The sequence below is a fragment of the Tupaia chinensis genome, unplaced genomic scaffold, assembly GCF_000334495.1.
Source record: "Tupaia chinensis unplaced genomic scaffold, TupChi_1.0 Scaffold000168_1, whole genome shotgun sequence".
Classification (NCBI taxonomy): domain Eukaryota; kingdom Metazoa; phylum Chordata; class Mammalia; order Scandentia; family Tupaiidae; genus Tupaia; species Tupaia belangeri.
The window spans coordinates 2650773-2671209 of record NW_006159643.1 but is presented as its reverse complement, the minus strand read 5'-3'; the positions used below and the strand labels follow the sequence as shown (position 1 = coordinate 2671209).

Here is a 20437-nt window from a genome sequence, read left to right as displayed (position 1 = left end):
AAAGAAACAAAGAAAGAAAGAAAGAAAAAGAAAGAAAGAAAGAAACAAAGAAAGAAAGAAAGAAAAAGAAAGAAAGAAAGAAACAAAGAAAGAAAGAAAGAAAAAGAAAGAAAGAAAGAAACAAAGAAAGAAAGAAAGAAAAAGAAAGAAAGAAAGAAACAAAGAAAGAAAGAAAGAAAAAGAAAGAAAGAAAGAAAAAATCACATATAAACCAAAACCAAATGGGGAGCCAGCTGGTAGCATGGTACTTAAGGTGGCTGGATCTTACATGGATGACTGTCTGGTTCAAGACCCAGACATGGTGACTTGAAAAACATGCCAGGCACATGTGCAACATGTTCCCAAAATCTAGAAAGGAGAATAGAGGAGAAGGAATTCCAGTGCAGCCATTTCCCACGCAGCGTGCTTTCTCTCTTTCTCTCTCTCTCTCCCTCTCTGTCTCTGGTGATCGCACACACATACCCTGTAAAAAAATTTTTAAATAAAAATAAATAAATAAACCAAAAGGGACATACAAGTATAAACTTAAACACAGAGATGTTTCTTTGGCTAGATATCCTCATGAATGAACTTTCAAATGTATTTTTGAGCCCAGAGAGCATAATGATTTAATGGTTTTTTTTTGCAAACAGATATTCACAAGTCAGTACAGCGACTTAACAACCGTCTGAGTTACACCAAGATTTCAGAACATTCAAGTCATCTGACTTGATGGAGCTCAGCTGGGAAGGCAGTCAGGAGGCCCAGGAGTGCTAAACCACAGCACGGAGGAAATGTACAGGCACAGACACATTTCCAGCTACTCCCCAGGCCAGTTAGGTAAAGAGCATTTGTGATCACATATTTTATTTGCTTTTGCAAATGAGTTTTGAGCGCATGAATTTTCGTAAATGAGTCTATGGGCCCTAAGGAACTTTCAGATGGTAGCAAACAAAAACGTTAGTTTGTTTTGTTCACATTGTTAATATTGGTGCTGCCTTTACAAGAGACATAATGAAAATAAACTACTGCACCTAGGGAGCCTCAGGGAGAGTGAAGATTTAACTCCTGGAAATGATTGGTTTTTATTTGTCCTGTGCTCCATGGGTAGGGCTCCCCACCATTTTCTCACCTCGCAGAAAGCTCTCGTCACAATTTAAAGGAGTGATTTTCATCTGCAAAAACTACCATGAGATTGAATATCAACAGCAAAAACAATGGGCTTAACATCCATCCATATGTGCATGCTGCTCAACATACACAAGGAGATGGAGCTCAAAGATCTGGATTCAAAAAAGCGCTAAAATTCTTAGACACCGGTGGCAGTCAACAATCTCAGGCCACTAGAATGAAGAAGCCAGAGCTAGGTCTTTAAGAACTCTGGATTCAGTCAGACACATCTTGCACCTCGGCTAAGGACCAAATGTTTTTACCTACTGGGTCCTGACCTTTTTTAGTGGTGGATGAAAGAGCCTGTACAGATTAATAATAGTATTTACTCATTCACCCATCCATTTAACTATAACAATAACAATAATATAATGGCTCATTACAGGAACTATGTTATATAATGCTCATCTAATAGAGTGATTAAATGACTGCTCGTATCCTCATTTTACAGTTGAGCAAACTGAAGCTTACAAACATAGTAATCTGTCCAAGATCAAATGGGTAGGCAGTGGAAGAGTGGGGACTCAGATCTAGGAGAAGGCTAGCGCTAGAGACCCCACTCAACCAATAGACCTCAGCATAAGATACTGCGTTCCTATTATGTGCAAGGGGTTGAGTCCCTAATATATGCCCAAACTGGAGTTTGGCCTCTGTTTCTTCATTTGAAACTAAGGGAAATTATACGACTTCACAACACTGTGAGGCTTGAATGAGATGTCATTTGTATAGCATTTGGGCTGGTGCCTAGCGCCTAATAGGTACTCAATATAGCTGATTCCCTTCCTCCAGGTATACGAAAATGCATAAAATTTCATCACTTCCCTGCAGGGTTGTGAATAGGTCCAGAGATGACAAAACAGCACTCTTCAGTGTAAATCCATTCACCTCTCAGACAAGACTTGGGGAAATAATTTGAATCCTTCATGTTCATGAAAATCATTTTAAAGTAAAAATATCCATACCTTTTTCCCTGTGAAACATGTTAGAATTTGGTGCAACAGCAGTCTTGTCAATAAGTGATACAAGGTCATACTGTGTTGATGTTTTCCACAGCCATGGGAGCCATACTATAATCAGACAGCATCCTACCGAGGCATTCACACACATCTAAAAAACCCACCAAGCCCCAAAAATTGAAAAGGAGAAACCTTTCCCAAATCAATTTTCTCTTTTGTCTTTCTTTGCAATTCTCAGGCTCCCTTCCTTTTAGCCATTGAGTTGAACTTCAGGTAGAGAAAAACATTTGGCATGAAAATGATTCTCCCATAACCATAAAGTCTGTTAACTACTTACAAGAATTGTGTATTTCAAATACAATGAGAATTCTGTAAAGAGCAAAATCACTTTTTAAAAATCCAAGTTGTCTCATTCCATTACTCTCATTTTTGACTTGTGTATGGTAGAACCTATGCCAAATGGACATTGCTACATAGAGGTTTTGTTTTTTTGCTTTTAGTTTTGCTTTTTGATTTTGTTTTAAAAAAAGGAAAGGTGTGGTCTCTTAGGCAGAAAAAGATATTTAGTTTCTACAAGAGAGGTACTCTTAAAACTCCTAATGTGACCTTCCTCAGAAACTATTCTAGTCATCTGGGAAATGACCCTAGTACTGCAAATATTTGGTTTTGTTCTACTTTTCAATTTACCGCTTCATTTCAAAGAAATTAAAGCATCAACAACTGGTGTTTATGCAGGAGTCACAAAGTACCCAAACAGCCACATATATCTCAGTTTCATTCAAAACCTGCAAAAGCAAATCAATGGAAGATAATGGAATGGGATAAAATTAGCTCAGTTGGGGAGAAAGCATATTTGCCTTCTAAAGGGTGCCTCTTCTCAAGAAGGTAGAGAAGATAAAAAAAAAAAATTAATGCTTGGTCCCACATCACCATAGAGTTCACAATTCATCACAGTGAATTAAACTATCTGCCAACTAAACTAATAAGTAAAATGTTATTAGGATAAAGGCCAGCAGGTGGCATGGTGGTTAAGGTGCTGGACTCCCACATAGCTAACAGCAGTTCAAGTCCCGGACCCAGAAGCTTGAGAATCACACTGGGCACATGTGCATGCATACCCAAAATCCTGGGAGGAGAAGGGATTGCAGCATGGTCATCCCTCCTAGGGAATGATTTCTCACTTTCCCTCTCTCAGTGTCTCTCTGATGAGCACAAGTGCCCTATGGCAAAAACATAAATAAATAAAGTGTCATTAGGATAAAAACTTGCCATTTCTAGTGAAGTTTTTCTCTGGTAAGGCAGCATAACCTCTTCAATTCTTCCTCTACCTTCTATTTGTTGTATTTCCAATTAAGATTTGCCTATCTAAAAATAGGTAATGTGGCACTCATGGCTTCTGTTAGTAATGTATTCCTTTAAGCTACATTCTGAAACCAAGCAGGATCCATAAATCATGCCTCTTCTCACACGAAATGAGAAATGCTAAGGTCAACTGAAATTTCTGGAAAGGTGGAGAAGCACAGCCACCTCGGTTATTTTTCTGCAAGTTGCAATAATTGCAAATGTCTCTTAGGAAAAACTAGGCATCAGTAACCTGGCAGCACAAACACAAATCTAAATTGTTACAGCTACCTGTAACCCTAAAATGTACAATACTGAGCACTGAGTGGTGGAAGGCAAGACAGCAAAACAGCTCTACTCCAGGCCTGCAAAATAGCTCTACCCAAGGTCTGCAAGAGCCCTACTCAAAGTCTAGAACCTACCCTTATTTGTCTCTGATCATTCATCTCCTCTTTATTTGCAGATCTATGGCTGACTCCTTCTTGGTCATCTAGTGAAAGAGAAAACTGAGGAGACCTTCTGAAAAACGAGATATTGGTAAGGAAATCTAATATGTTCAAGTCACATTCATTCCACACTTATGCATCTATTCAACCATCTTAAAACGTATGGCATATTACTGAATGGCAGTCCCAGAGGACTTTGTTTTGACATCATGTAGTATTTGGCAGCATGGATGGGGAAAGGAAGGTGGGGAAAAATGCCCTTCTCTGCTTTGATGGAGGCTAGAATCAATATCACTCTATGTTGCAAAAGAAAATTCTCTCTCTGATGGAGCTGAGTAGAATATTCACAAGCTCACCCAAATTGAATGTGCCTGCTGGGCTGATGATTGCACTTTTCAAATATGCTAGTCCCCATTTGGGGCTGTTTTGTTTCAGGGTCGCTGTTTAGCTGCGTACTTATGCTCAGAGCAAATAAATCACAAAAGGTGCAATTTTATAAATCAGAAAATCAAGAAATAAATAGACTAGCAACTAGTAAAACCAGAGTGACAAATCCCTGGCAATTGGTTTTCAAGCCTCAGCCCAGCTGTGTTTATTTCCATTCATTCTACATCCCATGAGGGTCAGGCTTTGGGCGGGAGAAGAGCATAGGGTTTGGGAGAGCAGAGAAAAATCACCACACAGGACTGGGGCATGGTCCGGCTGTGCCAGAACCAGGCAGATATCCAAGATCACCTGTGAGAGATATCTAGCCTTGAAGTCACATGGGAGTGACTCCATGGGACATGGGAGCACTGAGTCCATAAAGTCTTAAGTGTATTCAATACTTACAAGAACTGTACATTTCAAACAAGCTGAGAATTCTGTAAAGAAAAGAATAACTGGGCCAACACTCAAGCCTACTGGTTACAAGAACAGAATCCCACATAGCCAGCCACATAGTTCAAATCCAAGCCCCAGCAGTTGAAAAACAGGCTGGCAATGTATGTGCATGTGCCCAAAATTCCAACAGGGTAGAGAAATGGAAGAGAAAAGAATTGCCGCATGATTACATCCTACTGGGAGATTCTTTCTCCCTCTCTCTTTCTCTGTCTCTGTCTCTGTGTTGCTCCTGGTAGGTACACATCTCCTCTGGCAAAAAAAAAAAAAAAAGAAAAGGAGAGAGAGAGAGAATAATTTTTTAAAATGCCAAGTCACTCCGTTCTGTCATTGTTATTTTCAATTCATGTATGACACCACCTATGTCAAGGAGAAGTCACTACATCCACTTCAAACAAAAAAAATGGGGGGGCGGGGGAGGGTGGCCTCTTGGGCAAAAGCAACAACTTACATTCTATAAGACAGTCATTCTTGAAACCTCCAAAAGTAACCTTACTTAGAAATTATTCTAGTCATCTGGGAAATGACCCTAGTACTACAAATACTTGCTTTAGTTCTAGTTTTCAATTTACTGTTCATTTAGGAGGGCTTAAAGAATCAACTGGTGCTTATGCAGGTGACAGTCTCCTATGTCATCTTGAGTAAGCTTGCTTGTTTGTTTTTTAGGTTTTTTGCCTTAGGTGTGTGCACTTGCTGGAGAGAGACAGAGAGCAGGAAAGTGAGAAATCACTCCCCACAATCTCCTCTCTTCCATTCTGCTCTTAGGATTTGGGGCACACACTTACATGCACCCATTGTGGCTTGAAAGTCACCCAGTCCAGGACTTGATCCACAGTCAGCCATGTGGAAGTCCTGCACCTTAACTACAGTGTCATTTGCTAGCCCCTTTATGTTCCTGAACCTCAGTTCTCTCATCCTCAAAATGAGCACAATAATGACATCTACCTCAAAGGTTTATTGTGAGGTTACATACAGACAATAAGTGACCTGTTAAACAGTGCTCAGAGCATGGTGAGAATTTAACAAAAGGAAGCTCAAGCCACCTGAAAATGTGAGCTGAGAGGTAACTCCATGACAAACATTTCTATCACCATCAGCCATTCAGGGACAAATCCAACACAGCTCAGTTCCAAGCTGAGCCCGACACTCACCAGCCTGGGAAAGTCTTTGAAAGGATCAGTTTTTCAGACTGAAGAAGCAAACTGTGTGCATAATTTAAATACATATTTGCATGTATTTCACATACTTAAAATGCAACATTTTTTAAAAGTTCCTATAACCCAACCTTCTACAGAGCCTGAATTTTTTAATACCATCACTCCTTAAGGTCCTTTATGTGTTTTAAATGAGCTTAACTATTGATCATATGAAACAAGGAACTATAAGCTACTAAACACATGATAATAGTAATAGCTGTCATAGATTCAACACCTCCTGTGCCCGTTGGCATTCTGAGCCCTGTAATCATTGCAACTTTGCAAGATAGAGGGCGCACCCACTGATAAATGAGGGCACACTAAGACTTAAAGAGACAATTTCACTGCCCACAGTCACAAAACTTGTAAGTGGTGGAGCAGGAGTTCTGTCCAACCCCAAATCCTATACATTCGGTCACACATTCTGCTACACTGTGCTACTTCTGCTTTCATGGGGATTAGTTCTGCCAATAATGCATTAGTACCCACCGTAGTAGAGCAGTGAAGGAGAGCCTTGAAGAAATAAAATAGAATGTAGGTTAAACATATGTGGTAGCCAACTTCCTAGATGGTTCCCAGTAAATCCTGCCTTGTGCTATTCATGCCCATGGGTAGTCCCCTCCACATTGCATCAGGATTGGCCTGTGAAACCAATAGAGTACAGCAGGAGTAACGAGTGATGGCATGCCATTTCTGAGGCTAAGATACAAAAGGCATCATGGATTCTGCCTTCCTCTCCCTCTCGAATCACTTGACTTGAGGAAAGCTAGCTGCATTATCTTGAGGATGCTCAGGCTGCCCCATGGACAGGCCACGCTGTTAGAAACGGGCTTCCTGCCAATAGCCCTGAGATTAATCACACTGGAAGCAGATCCTCCAATCCCAGTCAAGCCCTTAGATGATTGCTTCCCTGGCCAGCACTTAGCTCATGAGAAACCCTGACCAGAAGCACAAACTAAGCTACTCCCTAACTCCTGACACTCAGAAACTATATGAGATCATAAATGTTGTTGTACGTTTCTAAATTTGAGGGTTATGTGTTATGCAGCAATAGGTAATTTATATAGTGTAAAACTCAGACAAAGGTCAGGGCTTAAAGAAACCTGGACCAAGGAGAGTGGAGAAGGGTGTCAACCAAAGGTTAACAATAAAAGTTGAGAGCACAAGGGTAAACAAAAAGAGAAATCAGTTGAAGTGAGGGAAAAAATATGAATACTAGCAATTTTTTGAGAGATTTTTGCTATAGGACATGCATACTCACCAGAGAGACAGAGGAACAAAAAGCGGGAAATTACCACCCATGGGGATAGCCACACCTAAGTCCCTTCTCCTCCATTCTCCTCTTGGGATTTTGGGCACACACATACACATGCCTGGCATGAGTTTTAAGCCACTGGGTCTGGGACTTGAACCATAGTTGACCACATGGGAGTCCAGAGATGTAACCATTACACCATCTCTGGTCCCAATATTAGCAAATATTAAATAGCACTTCCTGTATAGTATTCTAAATGCTGTTTCTATACTTGTATTAGCTCATTTAATTCTCATAATGATCCTATAAACTAATTCTCCAACTACTATAGTAGTAGTAACAGAATTATCTCCATTTTACAGACAAGGAAAACTAGGCAGAGAAGACCCAAATAATGCATCCAGGTCACTCAGTGGTGTTATGGTTTGAATGTCTCCCCCAGATTCATATGCTGAAATTTGGTTGTATTGTGAAAGTATTTCACCGGATTATGGTGTTGAAAGGTAGGGCCTTTGGAAAGGGTTCTGGTAACAGGATGGGATTCCCGTCATGGAATCTGGAATCTGGTGGGTTTCTAAGGAGAGAGAAATAAGCAGATAATGGCAAGCTCTGCTCTGCTCAAGCTCTGCCCTCTACCATGTTATCCACCAGCAAGAAGACCAGTGCCTGGACCTCAGAGCTCTAAACTGTGGGCTGAATAAACCTCTATTTTATAAACTACCCAGATTTGGGCAATTTTGTTATTAGCAGGAAGGAAGACTAGAACAGCTGGTGAATTGCAGAGCTGAGCTGCAGCCCAGGAAATGTAACTCCAACTTCTGCCTGTTCCCCATTCCACATACTGTTTCGCAGATAAAGAGAACCTGGGGAGGGGCCAACAGGTAGTATGTTGGTTAAGACTCTGGACTCCTACATGGCTGACCACGGTTCAAGTCCTGGATCAGGTGGCTTGCTTTCTCATTTTCCCTCTCTCTGTGTCTGTCTCTGGTGAGCATATGTGCCCTGTAGAAAATTAAAATATAATAATAATGATGATAAATAAAATTAAATAAATAATTCTTTTTTAAAAAATGTTATTTAAAAAAAGGAAGAAACTAGGGACAGCAGTCAAGACCTCCAAGTTGCTCAGAGGTCTAAGTGAACCACCCCCCTTTGGTCTAGATTCTTTCATTATTAATTTGATGAAGACAAAAATAAAGTACGTTGTATAGCCATTGAACCCTTAAAAACTCTTAGAAGAAAGGCAGAAGAGTTATTTCTGTGTCCATTTTACAGAGTAGAAAACCAAGGCTAAGCAATGTTAAGAAGCCATTTAGATCCCTGCATTTGAAATCAAGTAAATTTTCTTGGCAAATTCGGGAATTTTCTAATTCCAATTTAGGTCACAAATTCTGACATACTCAGACTTCCTTGTTTACTTTAGTTATTGACATTTGTGTTTACTCTCTTACATTTCAGATTCCACAGACAAAAAAAAAAATCAAAGAGGAAACAGCCCCATGAGAGGAACATGAGGTTCATGTGCACCTAATCTCAACCAGAAGAAAGAATATTCATAACAAAACACAATCACAGTAGTATTCAAAATCAATTTAAGCAAACAAGTTTGGCATAATTAAAGTCAGAGCTCTCTTGGGCTCTTTCCAAGAGAGTAAGACGGATTGAAACAACTACCACCACCTCCACCCAAAATATAATTAAGTTAAATATGCAAGCATGTTGTTGAGGAATAATCATTATAACCCCCAAAGAAAAATTTGTTTATTTCTAGTCAATTAAAAGAAAAAAAAAAAAAAGGACTAAGATCCCCTCCCCCAAACAATATACTATAGCAATTGTGAAATCCACAGAAATACAGCAGAGTTCAGGCCAAGGTTAAAATACAAAGGTCCCAAGGACAGGAAACGGGTTGTTCCAGACAAACCTAACAGCTACTGCATCCTATACCACATCACATGGTCTAATTTGGATTTTTTTTTTCCTGTTTGTACTAGAATTTCTTTTATTTGAGTAGGGGAAGATGGAGTATGATCGTCCTATTACACAATCTCTCACAGATGATTTCAGCAACAGTGTTCTCTCCATCCAGAATGTTCATTCTCAGGTCTTCTAGGAAGAATGATATTTGCACTAATGACTGTTTTCCTCTGCTATTATCGGAGAGGCAATTAGGCCTTCCTGACACTCATGCCACCTAGCGCAGGCATGTCTGCGGGCGGCCGCCGGCCTCTGGGTAATCAATCATGTTTCTCGGCAGAGCTGTCAATCAGAACCTCGTCGGAGAGGCGTCTATCGACGATTCACAGCGTGCCAATGTGTTCCTGCTCCCTCTCCTCTTTCGGTTTCGCGGTAATAACATACTTTGAGCCTGCTGTTTTTTCATCATAGAGTGGATTTCTTTTTTTCATTTTTCTCTGCTTGTGTTTATTCTTTCCCTCGGCTTTATCCTTTCAGACTATCAGAAAATACAGTATTCAACAAGACTCCTCCAGAGGGTTCGTTGGCTGAGGTTTCAATATGTATGATGCTGCATTTCATTCCTCTTTCATTTTTCTTACCTTTAGACACCGCAGACTACATGCTGCCTATCCCTGCTACAACCTCAAAATATCTGGGCTCCATCTTCTTCTGTATTTCTGACCATATATTTGACTTCTCCTCAGTGTCCAGAAGGCTTTAACTAATCAATAGTTTGCAGTACAGAATTGGATTGTTCTCCCCTTGTTAGAATGGTCACTAACTTTATCAACAAGCTATAATTGCAGAAACCTCATATGCTGACTTTCCTCAGACCAGGGGTCCCAAGCTTTGGTTTGGAAAACCAGGTCAAAATACACCTAAATGAGCTTATTCTAGGTACCTACTTTCGTTGTTGTTTTTCAAACAACTATTTATTTATTTTATTTTATTTGTTACTGTTATATTTTTAATTTGATCAGAGAAAGAGAAAGGTCAAGTGAGAAACAAGATGGCTGGTTTGGGACTTGAACCATAGCCATGTGGGAGTCCAGCATCTTAACCACCATCCCACCAGCCAGCCCCAATTACCCCCCTTCCCCCCAGCCAGCCCCAAGGACCTACCTTTTTTTTTTTTTCTTTTTTTCTTTTTTGGAGAGTTTTTGTTTGTTTGTTTTTGTTTTGTTTTGTTTTTTTGCTATAGGGCACGTGCACTCGCCAGACAGACAGAGACATAGAGACAGAAAGCAGGAAATCACCCCTCCAGGGGGGATGGCTACACCTCAATCCCTTCTCCTCCAGCCAGACAGACAGAGACATAGAGACAGAAAGCAGGAAATCACCCCTCCAGGGGGGATGGCTACACCTCAATCCCTTCTCCTCCATTCTCCTCTCAGGATCTTGGGCATGCACGCACACGTGCCCAGTCTGAGTTTAAGTCACCGGGTCTGGGACTCGAACCGCGGTCGACTGCATGGGAGTCCAGCGACATAGCCATTACGCTAACTGCTGGTCCTGCCAAGGTACCTATCATTTTGACATCTTCTTCCTTGGCACATTCGAAAAGCCAGCAGCACTGGAAAAGTACTTATTTCAGTTTGAAATTGCATCTTTAGGTCAATCATGGCAGTTCAGTGGGAGCAGCTCTGCTCCACAATGCCAGGGCCACCCAGGAAAGTCCCACGGTCGAGCTGGTGACCCCAGCTAGATGAGGCCACACATGAAGACCCCATTGAGGCGCTCTGTCTCTGTGTGTCTCTGTCTCTCTCCCTCAAAAAAAAAATAATAATAATTTCTTTTTAAAGGGGATAGAAGAAAAAAATTGCATCCTTATTTTCTGTAAACTGAAAGGAAACCTTCATTGCTGAGTGGCAAGCTGGAGATAATGCCCACGGTCTATTTGGGATTTGTTAGTATCTGTGCCCCATCCCACCAGCACATAGCAGGCACAGGAGCCAAAAAGTGAGCTTGTAAGCACATATGTGCCCATGCATATGTGCACGTTGCACGCACGTGCACACGCATACACATGCACATCAGGCTACCCTTTATCCAACTCCATCAACCTCAGACTCATACTCAGAGAAACCTCACAATGACAGCACCGGGGGGTTAAGGAAAGATCCTTTGCTTATTCCTACTTTCCACAAGTCCTGCTGCTTCTTTTCCTGATTTAACAACTCTGTTCTGGCACTGTGCTCACTCCATCCATTCGCAAGAAACAGCCCAGAGAACTGTGATCTCTTGTCAGTATTTTGGCAGCATCACATACACACACACACACACACACACACACACACACACAATAATAAGAGATTATGGTTGCTTTTTATAAAGTCTCTCTAAAAAGAGATGTCAATCAGGAAGAGCGCATCAGTAGGTCTAAGTCTTTCAGTGGCCAAGTTTCTTCTGAGGATTATTTCTAGGATTTAAACTACATTTTTGGTTAAGATGGCACCATAAACAATGGTATTACCATAGCTAATTAATAAACTCAAAAGACAGAAAAAAAAGAAGAAAGCAATAGGTCAACTGGAAGTGAATGACGGCCTGTGGGAAAGGTGGGGAGATGTATTGATAATAACTGACACTTCCATCACTGGTTCTGTGTCGGACACTGTGGGAGGCACAACATATGCATTCTCCCCTATAATCCTCACTACTGCCCTCTGCGATGGGCCCTGCCGTTATACTTCCTCGATGAAGACACGAAGGCACAAGGAGGTTAACCACTCAGCTAGGAAGCAGTAGAGATAGCACTCAAACCCAGATTGTCAAATCCAGGGCCCCAGCTTTTAAGCATTTTATCATCCTGCCCAGCCAGTATTCATCACTCCCCAGGGATGACAGTTATAAAATGCCTGGATCTGAACCTCTTAGGTAAGCGCCCTTTGCTTTGACTCCATTTCAACCCAATAGCCTTCAGGTTATAATCTGGCTTCCTCTGCTATCAGGACAACAGGGATGGTTTCGTGAGTCCTATGTGAGTTGTTTCTCTCTGCAAAATGATGACTTGGCAGTTTCCTGCCTACTTTAATCTCTTGAACACTCACCTACCAAGAGCTAAGTCCCTTGAGCCTCAGTACTCCCCAGCCCTTAAAAGAGGGACCACATCCTGGAATACCCCAGCTCCACCTAATACTCCATGTAGATCCTGCACAAGTTCCAACCTATGGTTTCTTTTTTCTTTCTTTCTTTTCTTTTTTTTTTTTCATGTAGACACCACACCTTAATTTCAGTTTTTAACTATGGCAAAGTGGCAAATACAAACTCTTATTAACACTTTGAGGCCTCACCCTCATTTATTTTGACAATGTACTCCTTTCCTTTTTTCTCCAAATAAATATGTTCTCTCTCTCTCTCTCTCTCTCTCTCTCTCTCTCTCAACACAGAGATGTAGAAAGAGAAGGAGACAGAAGAAAAGAGAGAAAGGAGAGAGACAAAGATAGATACTGCTTTGTTTTGTTTTGGACAGAGCTTCCTGTCAGACCGCCTGCCCCAACCGCCCAGGCACACACCACCATTCCCAGAGTGTCGAGGTGGTTCCCGGTAGTGTCTGGCCTCCCGAGCAGTGGCACAACCTGCATCTAAATAAAGTTTCTTTAGAACCAAATGACTCTCCATTGTCAACGTTCCTTGAAAGTGGCCGACTCCTATAAAGCAAGTCTATCGGTATCGCCACACCATCAGCTTGCCTTTGTCCAATTACTGAACTCTGTCAAGAAGTAACAAGTAATATTTGAGGAAATTCCTTACTCATTATGCCAACAAATCCCGTCAAAAATCATTTGCCACTTCATATATGTATATGTAATATATTCCATATGGTATCTACCTATAAAATGTATTTTTATGTATTGATTATACCTAAGGGAAGGCTCTGCCAGGCACTGGACTTTTTCCATATCCCATGGCCCAAAAGGCTGCCCTGTGTACACTCATGTAAGATCCATCTACTCAGACATGACCTGATTCCACAGGGAGGGCCTGTGAACCAGAAGGAACATACCATAAGGCTAAAAACCATCTATTGGGGCCTGATGTGAAAAAGTGAGTTCAGGCCTACAGGGTCTTCTCTGGGCAATTTGACTGGGAAACACTGGGATATGTGACTAGTGAGAGGTGGGCACGAAGTGGGGCTTGGGCACAGCAAGGTGTATGTATGTTGACAGTGTTGGAAAGTAGAAAGTCACAGTATAGAGAGGGAAAGCTGTGTGGGACAGGTAATATAAGAGTAAAAGAGAGATGTGTGGTAAAGCATGTCCCAACTAGTCCTGGTTTTCAAAAACGTGGTTGTCATAGCATGGCAGAGAGAGACCAAGAGGTAGCATGGTTGTTAAGGTGCTAGAATCCCACGTGGCTGACCATAGTTTGAGTCCAGGCCAAGTGGTTTGAGAGTCCTACCAGGCACAGGTGCATGCATTCCCAAAATCCTGAGAGGAGAATGGAGGAGAAGGGATTGCAATGTGGCCATCCCTTCTGGTGGGTGATTTCTCTCTTCCTCGTTCTCTATCTCTGCCTCTGTCTCTCTGTCTCTCTCCAGAAAGCACATGCATCCTATGGCAGAAACAAAACAAAAAGGTAACATGGCAGAAAAAGAATAGAGGAAGCCTGGAGCTTGGGAGGAAAAAGGGAAGAGCTCCGAAGTATCAAAGAAATTTAAGGATGAGCAAATGATTGGACAAATGAGAGGTGGGATGAAGAATCCTCTTACTTTGCGTTAAGCATTTATGTATCATATTCCTTAAAGAAAAAAAAAAACAACAAAACTATACTGCTAATCTCTATAACATGCATAATATCCTCAATTCTCATCAGCAACAAATCCTCCCAATACATTAAGTTGAGCTCCTTACTTAGTCTCAACTAAAGTAAAAAAGAATATTTCCCCTACCAGGCATTACCAGGTATGGATTTACATTTAATTTTGATGACAAGCATTGAGGAGTTGATCAGACAAAGGAAAGGGGTCCCATATTGGCCCCCAAATCCTCTAGTACAAATAGGATAAACAGAGACCTACCATCCTCCATTTCTCTAGACATGGCCTGTAGTCAACATACTACATAGGCCTGTCACAAACACATCCTGTGACAGCCACTTGTCATGACATGCAGTCCTGACCCCAAAAGATAAGGTTCTCCACTTTCATCCCAACTGTGATCTGGAATTAGGTATGAAACTTTTCTATAATCCCTCCAATTTATATGAAGCTTCCTTTCTGGGTAAAGAAAACACATTTCTTTTCTATTTTGGCTGCTCATTCTTGCTGAATCATCTATGTCTGGGAGAACCGGACATTAAAGGAGATTATGGAAAAGTCAGGTCAAATTAAAACAGCATTTCTGGGCCCTGAAGAGTGTATAGAAAGGGCTCCTTGCCTTAATGGAGATGAGAACACAATAGCGTAAATGTAGCACTTGGCATGAGGCCTGCAGGTCTCATTATTTTACAATTATACCCAGATGTCAAACATCAGTGTTGGCATTTAAAGCCTACTGAGTTGGTGATTGTTTAAAATGGTTCACATCTGCCTGTTGCAAAAGTTAATATCAAGAGAAGACAGGTCTGTTTAACACAGCATGTGTTTTTCCTAACTAGCCGGTGACAAGAAAGAATTACACCAGTACTTACTATTTATAACCCATGGCCACATCCACGAAATACTTTCTTCTCTGTCGATAGACATTGTCCTTAAATCCCTTAAACAGAAAAGAGATTAAACTGTTTAATAAAGTGTGGAAAAATTAGCTGCAAAAGGCCTAAAAGAAAATCGCTGTGGTGTTTATTGAGTGTTCAATTCAAAGGTGAATCTTATCCTGGGATGGCCATCTTGATGACACAGGCAGAAGCGAATTGTGCTTACAGTAAAACCTCTTTAAATCTGGCCTGTACAAATTTGGAATATGTGGGAATGCAGGCTAACGTTTACCTTTCTACTAAGTAGACAGACTGGCTTAGTTAAGCAAATGGATGATTTGAACAATATCTTTTGGCTTTCAGGTATCATTTACATGTAATTGATCTTAATCATAACTTAATCTTACTCTATTCATTAAAACAAGCCCCTTTAACATAATTATTCAGTAAGGTAACCTAATTTTAATTGCTATGTGTAAATAACTAATAAATGTAATATTTATTTTAAATGCTATCATTCAGAATAATCATCAAACCCCCAAATTAGTATGAATTAAAGAGGTTTTGCTGTATTTTATGACTACAGCCACACAATGCAAAATTGATTATAAGACATTCATGCACAGGTTAGCAGGTTAACTCCGTTCCACTCTGAGTTCCTATCATTCTAATTAGTCTTAGCCAACATCAAGTTTTCATTCATCATTCTCCACTTGGGAAATTAAATATCATGTCTATTATTTTTCAGGCCGATGAAATCCTTCTGAGAGGTCTTTGTTTATCCAAGAATCTTTCCTCTTGTCAACAGACTTTCCATTCTTTCCTTTGGGTACTTTCAATCAATTCTTTCCAGGATTGTTTCTTCAAGTTTCTGGAAGCCCAAGAGAAATTGCTTCAATTTAACTCCTTACCTCTACAATCCCTGAAACCCTGAAGGATGACCAGAAAGTGGTGACCACTAAAAATGGAGGCCAGACAAGAACACAAGTCACTGAAATCACAAAGCGTGAGAGTAAAAGGCCAGGGAGGGGGCCCACAAAAGCCTAGACCACTTCTGTTGCAACTATGATATTTCTGCATGGTGTGCTGTTCAAGAGAATCCTCAAACTCATTAGAAAGTCACCCCATTCTCTTGTCTGGCTGAAAGAGAATGAACCTTGAGGACAAAAATCTTTACAGGACTGTCTACTAGATAGAAATGAAGACACTCCATTGCCAACAATGACACTGAGTTTCAGGAATGACAAGAGAGTTATTAATGGCAAGCAGAGAGAGAGAAAAATGTCCTGAGACCACATAATACCCTATAGAAATGAAGTATCCTCTGCTCAGAGCTTACACTTTCTTTTTTGTGCAATGAATTGGCAGTTTTTAATCTGTGGCTCATTGGTAGGCTTGTGAAGCCCTAAAATGTCTACCCAAAATTTTGTGACCAAAGTTACCAAATTCACGAATGGGTCTATGAGCTAAAAAGAATTTCCTGTTGTACAGGGGAGATATGGCAATGCTTGAAAGTGACTATTTCAACACCCACTAGTAAAAGCAAGATCCTTGGCAATGTAAAACTGAAGAATTCTAAGCACCTGTAGTGTTCAAAAAAAAAGAAAGAAAGAAAGAAAGAAAGAAAGAAAGAAAAGAGTCCTGCAAAAAGCACAGCATCTGTGTCTTGGTTCCTGCCAGGCAGGACACCATGGCAACAGCATCATCATCTGCTGGGCTTCTCGAAGAATCTTAACGGCCTCTCCTCTGCAAACACCTGCACCTTTTCCAGTGATGCAAAGAGTAATTTACTCATCACGCCTCATTAGCATGGCAGTGATTACACAAATGTTGTGGGCGACTCAGAGCTTCCTGGATTGAACCATGGACTACTGGCAGAGTGAAACAGGGGTGCTCACTGTATTAGCAGTTATAGACACAGCATTCCTCGGCCATTATTCTGAACTCAGGCCAGGGCTAGGGTTACCACATCAAGTACAGGATGCCCAGTTAAATTTGAATTTTAGATAAACAATAAATAGTTTTAATTACCCATAGATGTCAATGGAAAGTTAGGGCTGAGAATGACTAAGGCTCTCAGTCCTCAAAGACGTTAGTTCTCAAACTCAAGAGCTCATCAGAATTTTCTACAGATCCTTTTAAATGCAGATTCTCAGGTTCATCCCTGACCGTTCTGATTCAGTAGGCTTTAAATGAGCTTAAGATATTGCAATAACAAGCCCCTTATGGGTGGAACTTAAACCACACTTTGAAAGACTCTCTCAGTCTTCCTAGGTCTTGGAAGTGTGGTCCCTAGATTGTCCTGTATAAGCCTCAACTAAGAGCTCCCTAGAAATACAGAATCTTAAGCCCTATAAACCTGTTTGCATTTTTCCTCCCAGGTAATTTGTCCACTAATGTTTGAGAGGCATTAACCTAGATGACCCTTTTTAGGGAGCTGAGCAATCTGACTCTCATATTCCAAGCCCCTTCTGAACTACCTATTAGATAGTGTGTCTCTGTGTCTATCTCAGGACTGAAATTATTCCCAGGCGTAAAAAGTCCTTAGTCCATTTTTTTTCCATCCTCATCAAATAATAACTTACAAAACACCAACTTACTAATACCAAATTTTGCATAATGAACATTTGGTGTGCTTATAGAAAAAATGTGTGTGGTTTAAAAAAAAATGACAAGAGAGGTAGGGGATTGCTAAGTACTTGCAATTACTTCAAGTGGCTTCACAGAAAATAAGAGGAGGTATCATAAGGTGGTGTAATTAAGAGTAATGGGATAAAATTAAACACAGGAAAATTTACACCTAGTATCAGAATAAATTTTTTCATAGCAAGGTCAGTGGTTCCTGTGGTTGTTCCATTAAAAAGGCTGAACTCCTTTCTCCAGGTTGAGTAATTTTCAAACTAGACTAAGGGGAGCATTTGAAAATAGGAGGCTATTGAAAAATCCTTTACTGTCCAGACATTGATCTGAATGATTTAACACAGCATTTCCATTACTGGAATTAAGCATTTACTCTTGCCAAAATGCCTTCCAGTTGTTTTATTAACTGGGCTTTTCAAACACCCCTTTGAGGTCAATAAGGATTTTATTTCTGCTTTTTACATAAAGAATGTGAGATACAAAGGTAGAGGGACTTGGCCAAGGTCATTCTGCAGGTTAACAGCTGGTGTCTGTACAGTCCTGGTACTGCTGAACTCTTAAATCAGGTGTTTGTGCTAATTCTAACTCCTCTAGAGAAGGGGAAGAAAACAAATAGATGATTATTAACAGCAATTTTGAAGATTTTCTAACGTTCAGGAGCCTTATATGTGAATTACAACGAAATATCCTGTGTCTTTGAGTGAATTTAGTTTTGTAAGAACAATGTAATTGAATCAGACCTGTTTCACCACTTGTTTAAATGGTGTGTTTGTATTGGTTTGAATTGGTATGTCATGCCAAGTGGCTGGTTTGATAGAAAATGCCACTAGTGTTGAAGTTATAATATTGAGTGGTCGGAAAAGTCATGACACATTTTTGCATAGAAAAACATGTCACAACTTTTCTAATGACCTAATATACAGTTTCCACTGAAACAGTGGTTCTCTAACTTACGTATGAACTTGTTTTTAAAAAGCTGCCGGGTGACGGCAATGCAGCTGGTTCTGGTACCACTCTTAGAGAGCCACTGCATAGATATAGTCACACTATTGGATTCCCGGATTTTCTCCATTTAAATAGGATAAATATTGGGGGCAGCATGGTGGTTAAGGGCACTGGACTCCCACATGGCCGACCATGGTTCAAATCCTGAACCTGGCAGCTTGCTTTCTCACTCTCCCCACCCCTCTCACTCTGTCCCTCTCTGGTCAAATTTAAATAAATAAATAAATAATGTTTAAACAATATTTTTTAAATAATAATATTAATAGATAAATAGGATGAATATCTTGGATCAGCCACGCAGCATGGTGGTTAAAATAGCTGGATCCCACATGGCCAACTGTGCAGTTAGAGTCCTGAACCCGGCAGCTTAAAAAATAGGCCAGGTGCATGTGCATGTGTGCCCAAAATCCTGAGAGGAGAATGGAAGAGAAGGGACTGTGGTCTCTTCACCCTCTCTGGGAGTGCTTTCTCTCTCTCGCTCTCTCTCTTGCTCTCTCTCTCAGTGCTTGTGCCCTATAGCAAGTTTTTAAAATAAACAAAATGAATATCTGTAAACTATTATCTTCAGGCCACAAAGGCTTTCTATAAGCAATGATTGATCTGCTTAGATTTCACCTTTTTAATCTGCCCATTTTTACGCAAGGGACACCTCTGGAGGAAAAAAAAGCTTGTAACGAATGGACGATTGCTTATTTCTCCCAGACTATTAACTGTACTTCATTCTGACCATAAAGAAGTTCTAGGTCTCTTGTGTTAAATAAAAATTGATGTAAAGGGGGGAGGAGGAGAATAATGGGAAATGCTTACCGAAGTATCATATTTCTTTGAAGGTGGTCGTTTTTATTGGAGTAGAGGAGAGAATGGTAGGAGATAGATTCAGGATAGATGTGGAAAGAGATACGTCTTCCATCACAGCCTTATTCTAAAACTTCCTGCCTTTCCATGGAGACTGAAGTCAACCACATTACTCTACTCCTAACTACCTCCAGTCAAGGAAAATAGCAAGAAGAATTTTATTCTCTCCCTGAGTCCCATAATGCCTAGTCCTCCCTAGTTTCCCAAAGGTGTGATCAATTTTAGTTCATCGTTTTGCCAAGGGTCACCATCTGCAAGTATATTTCAGGTTGTCTAATTCCACAGAAATATTCTCCAAGGTTTAGAATCTTCTCCTCTATCCAATCCTTTTAAAAATAAATACTATGTGAAAATGCCATCCTTCTAACCTGCTTCCAGCCAACACATGTGTACAGGGAAGCTTCATCGTATAAAAGCCTGCTCTCCGTTATGGGGAGTAAAGAAAAAGTTGTTCTACAATAACGCATTACAGCACAGAACACGGCACACCGCCTGGCACATGGGCAGAGCTGGAAGGGCATGTGTGGAATGGATTTTACTGGACACTTACTGGGTGATCGGCATCAAGCTCAGAACCATACATGAGAACTCTGTGAGAGCATTTGTCTAACTCAGAGATCTTCCGGGGAAACCAGGGCACATCCTCTAGCTCTGTTGAAAACACAGTGCAGGTTCAAAAACATTAGCTCACAGATTGTGTTTTCCCCTTTGCAACCTTTTTCAGATTGCAAAATCTCCCGACCAGCAGAAATCACCCTTGCCTTCTTCCTCCGTCCAAATGTTCTCAGGTGGATTCAGTGTCACAATTGTAGTTTGAAATTTCAGCAATTGAATGAGCTCATTGAATTCTGTTTTGCCACACTCACAGTCCACGAAAATTTCAACCTCAGAACTTCTTCGCCGGGATTTCCTAGATTCGATATGAATCATGTTGACATGCTTTTCCTGTGAAACACAAATAACATCTCTAAATTACCTTCAGGACGCACCAAAGGAGCTATCATTGGCTTTTCTTGTTCAGCTGTTAAGCAAGTGAGTCAAGTACCTACAGCAGAGAAAAAGATGATCTCTTTGTTCTTTTGGAGAGGTTTTGGGTTTTTGGTTTTTTTGTTTTGTTTT

General features: G+C 40.6%; 1 protein-coding gene across 1 annotated transcript in view; it reads right to left on the bottom strand.

Annotated features, from left to right (window-relative positions):
- TPH2 (tryptophan hydroxylase 2) overlaps positions 1 to 20437 on the bottom strand; it is a 110951-nt gene that overhangs the window by 83842 nt on the left and 6672 nt on the right. Inside the window, exons 3-5 of the mRNA XM_006146197.3 lie at positions 20080 to 20263; positions 19869 to 19969; positions 14813 to 14880 (exon numbers count right to left, since the gene is read on the bottom strand). Of these exons, the coding sequence (XP_006146259.1) occupies positions 14813 to 14880; positions 19869 to 19969; positions 20080 to 20263 (353 nt within the window). The remainder of the gene's footprint in view (positions 1 to 14812; positions 14881 to 19868; positions 19970 to 20079; positions 20264 to 20437) is intronic.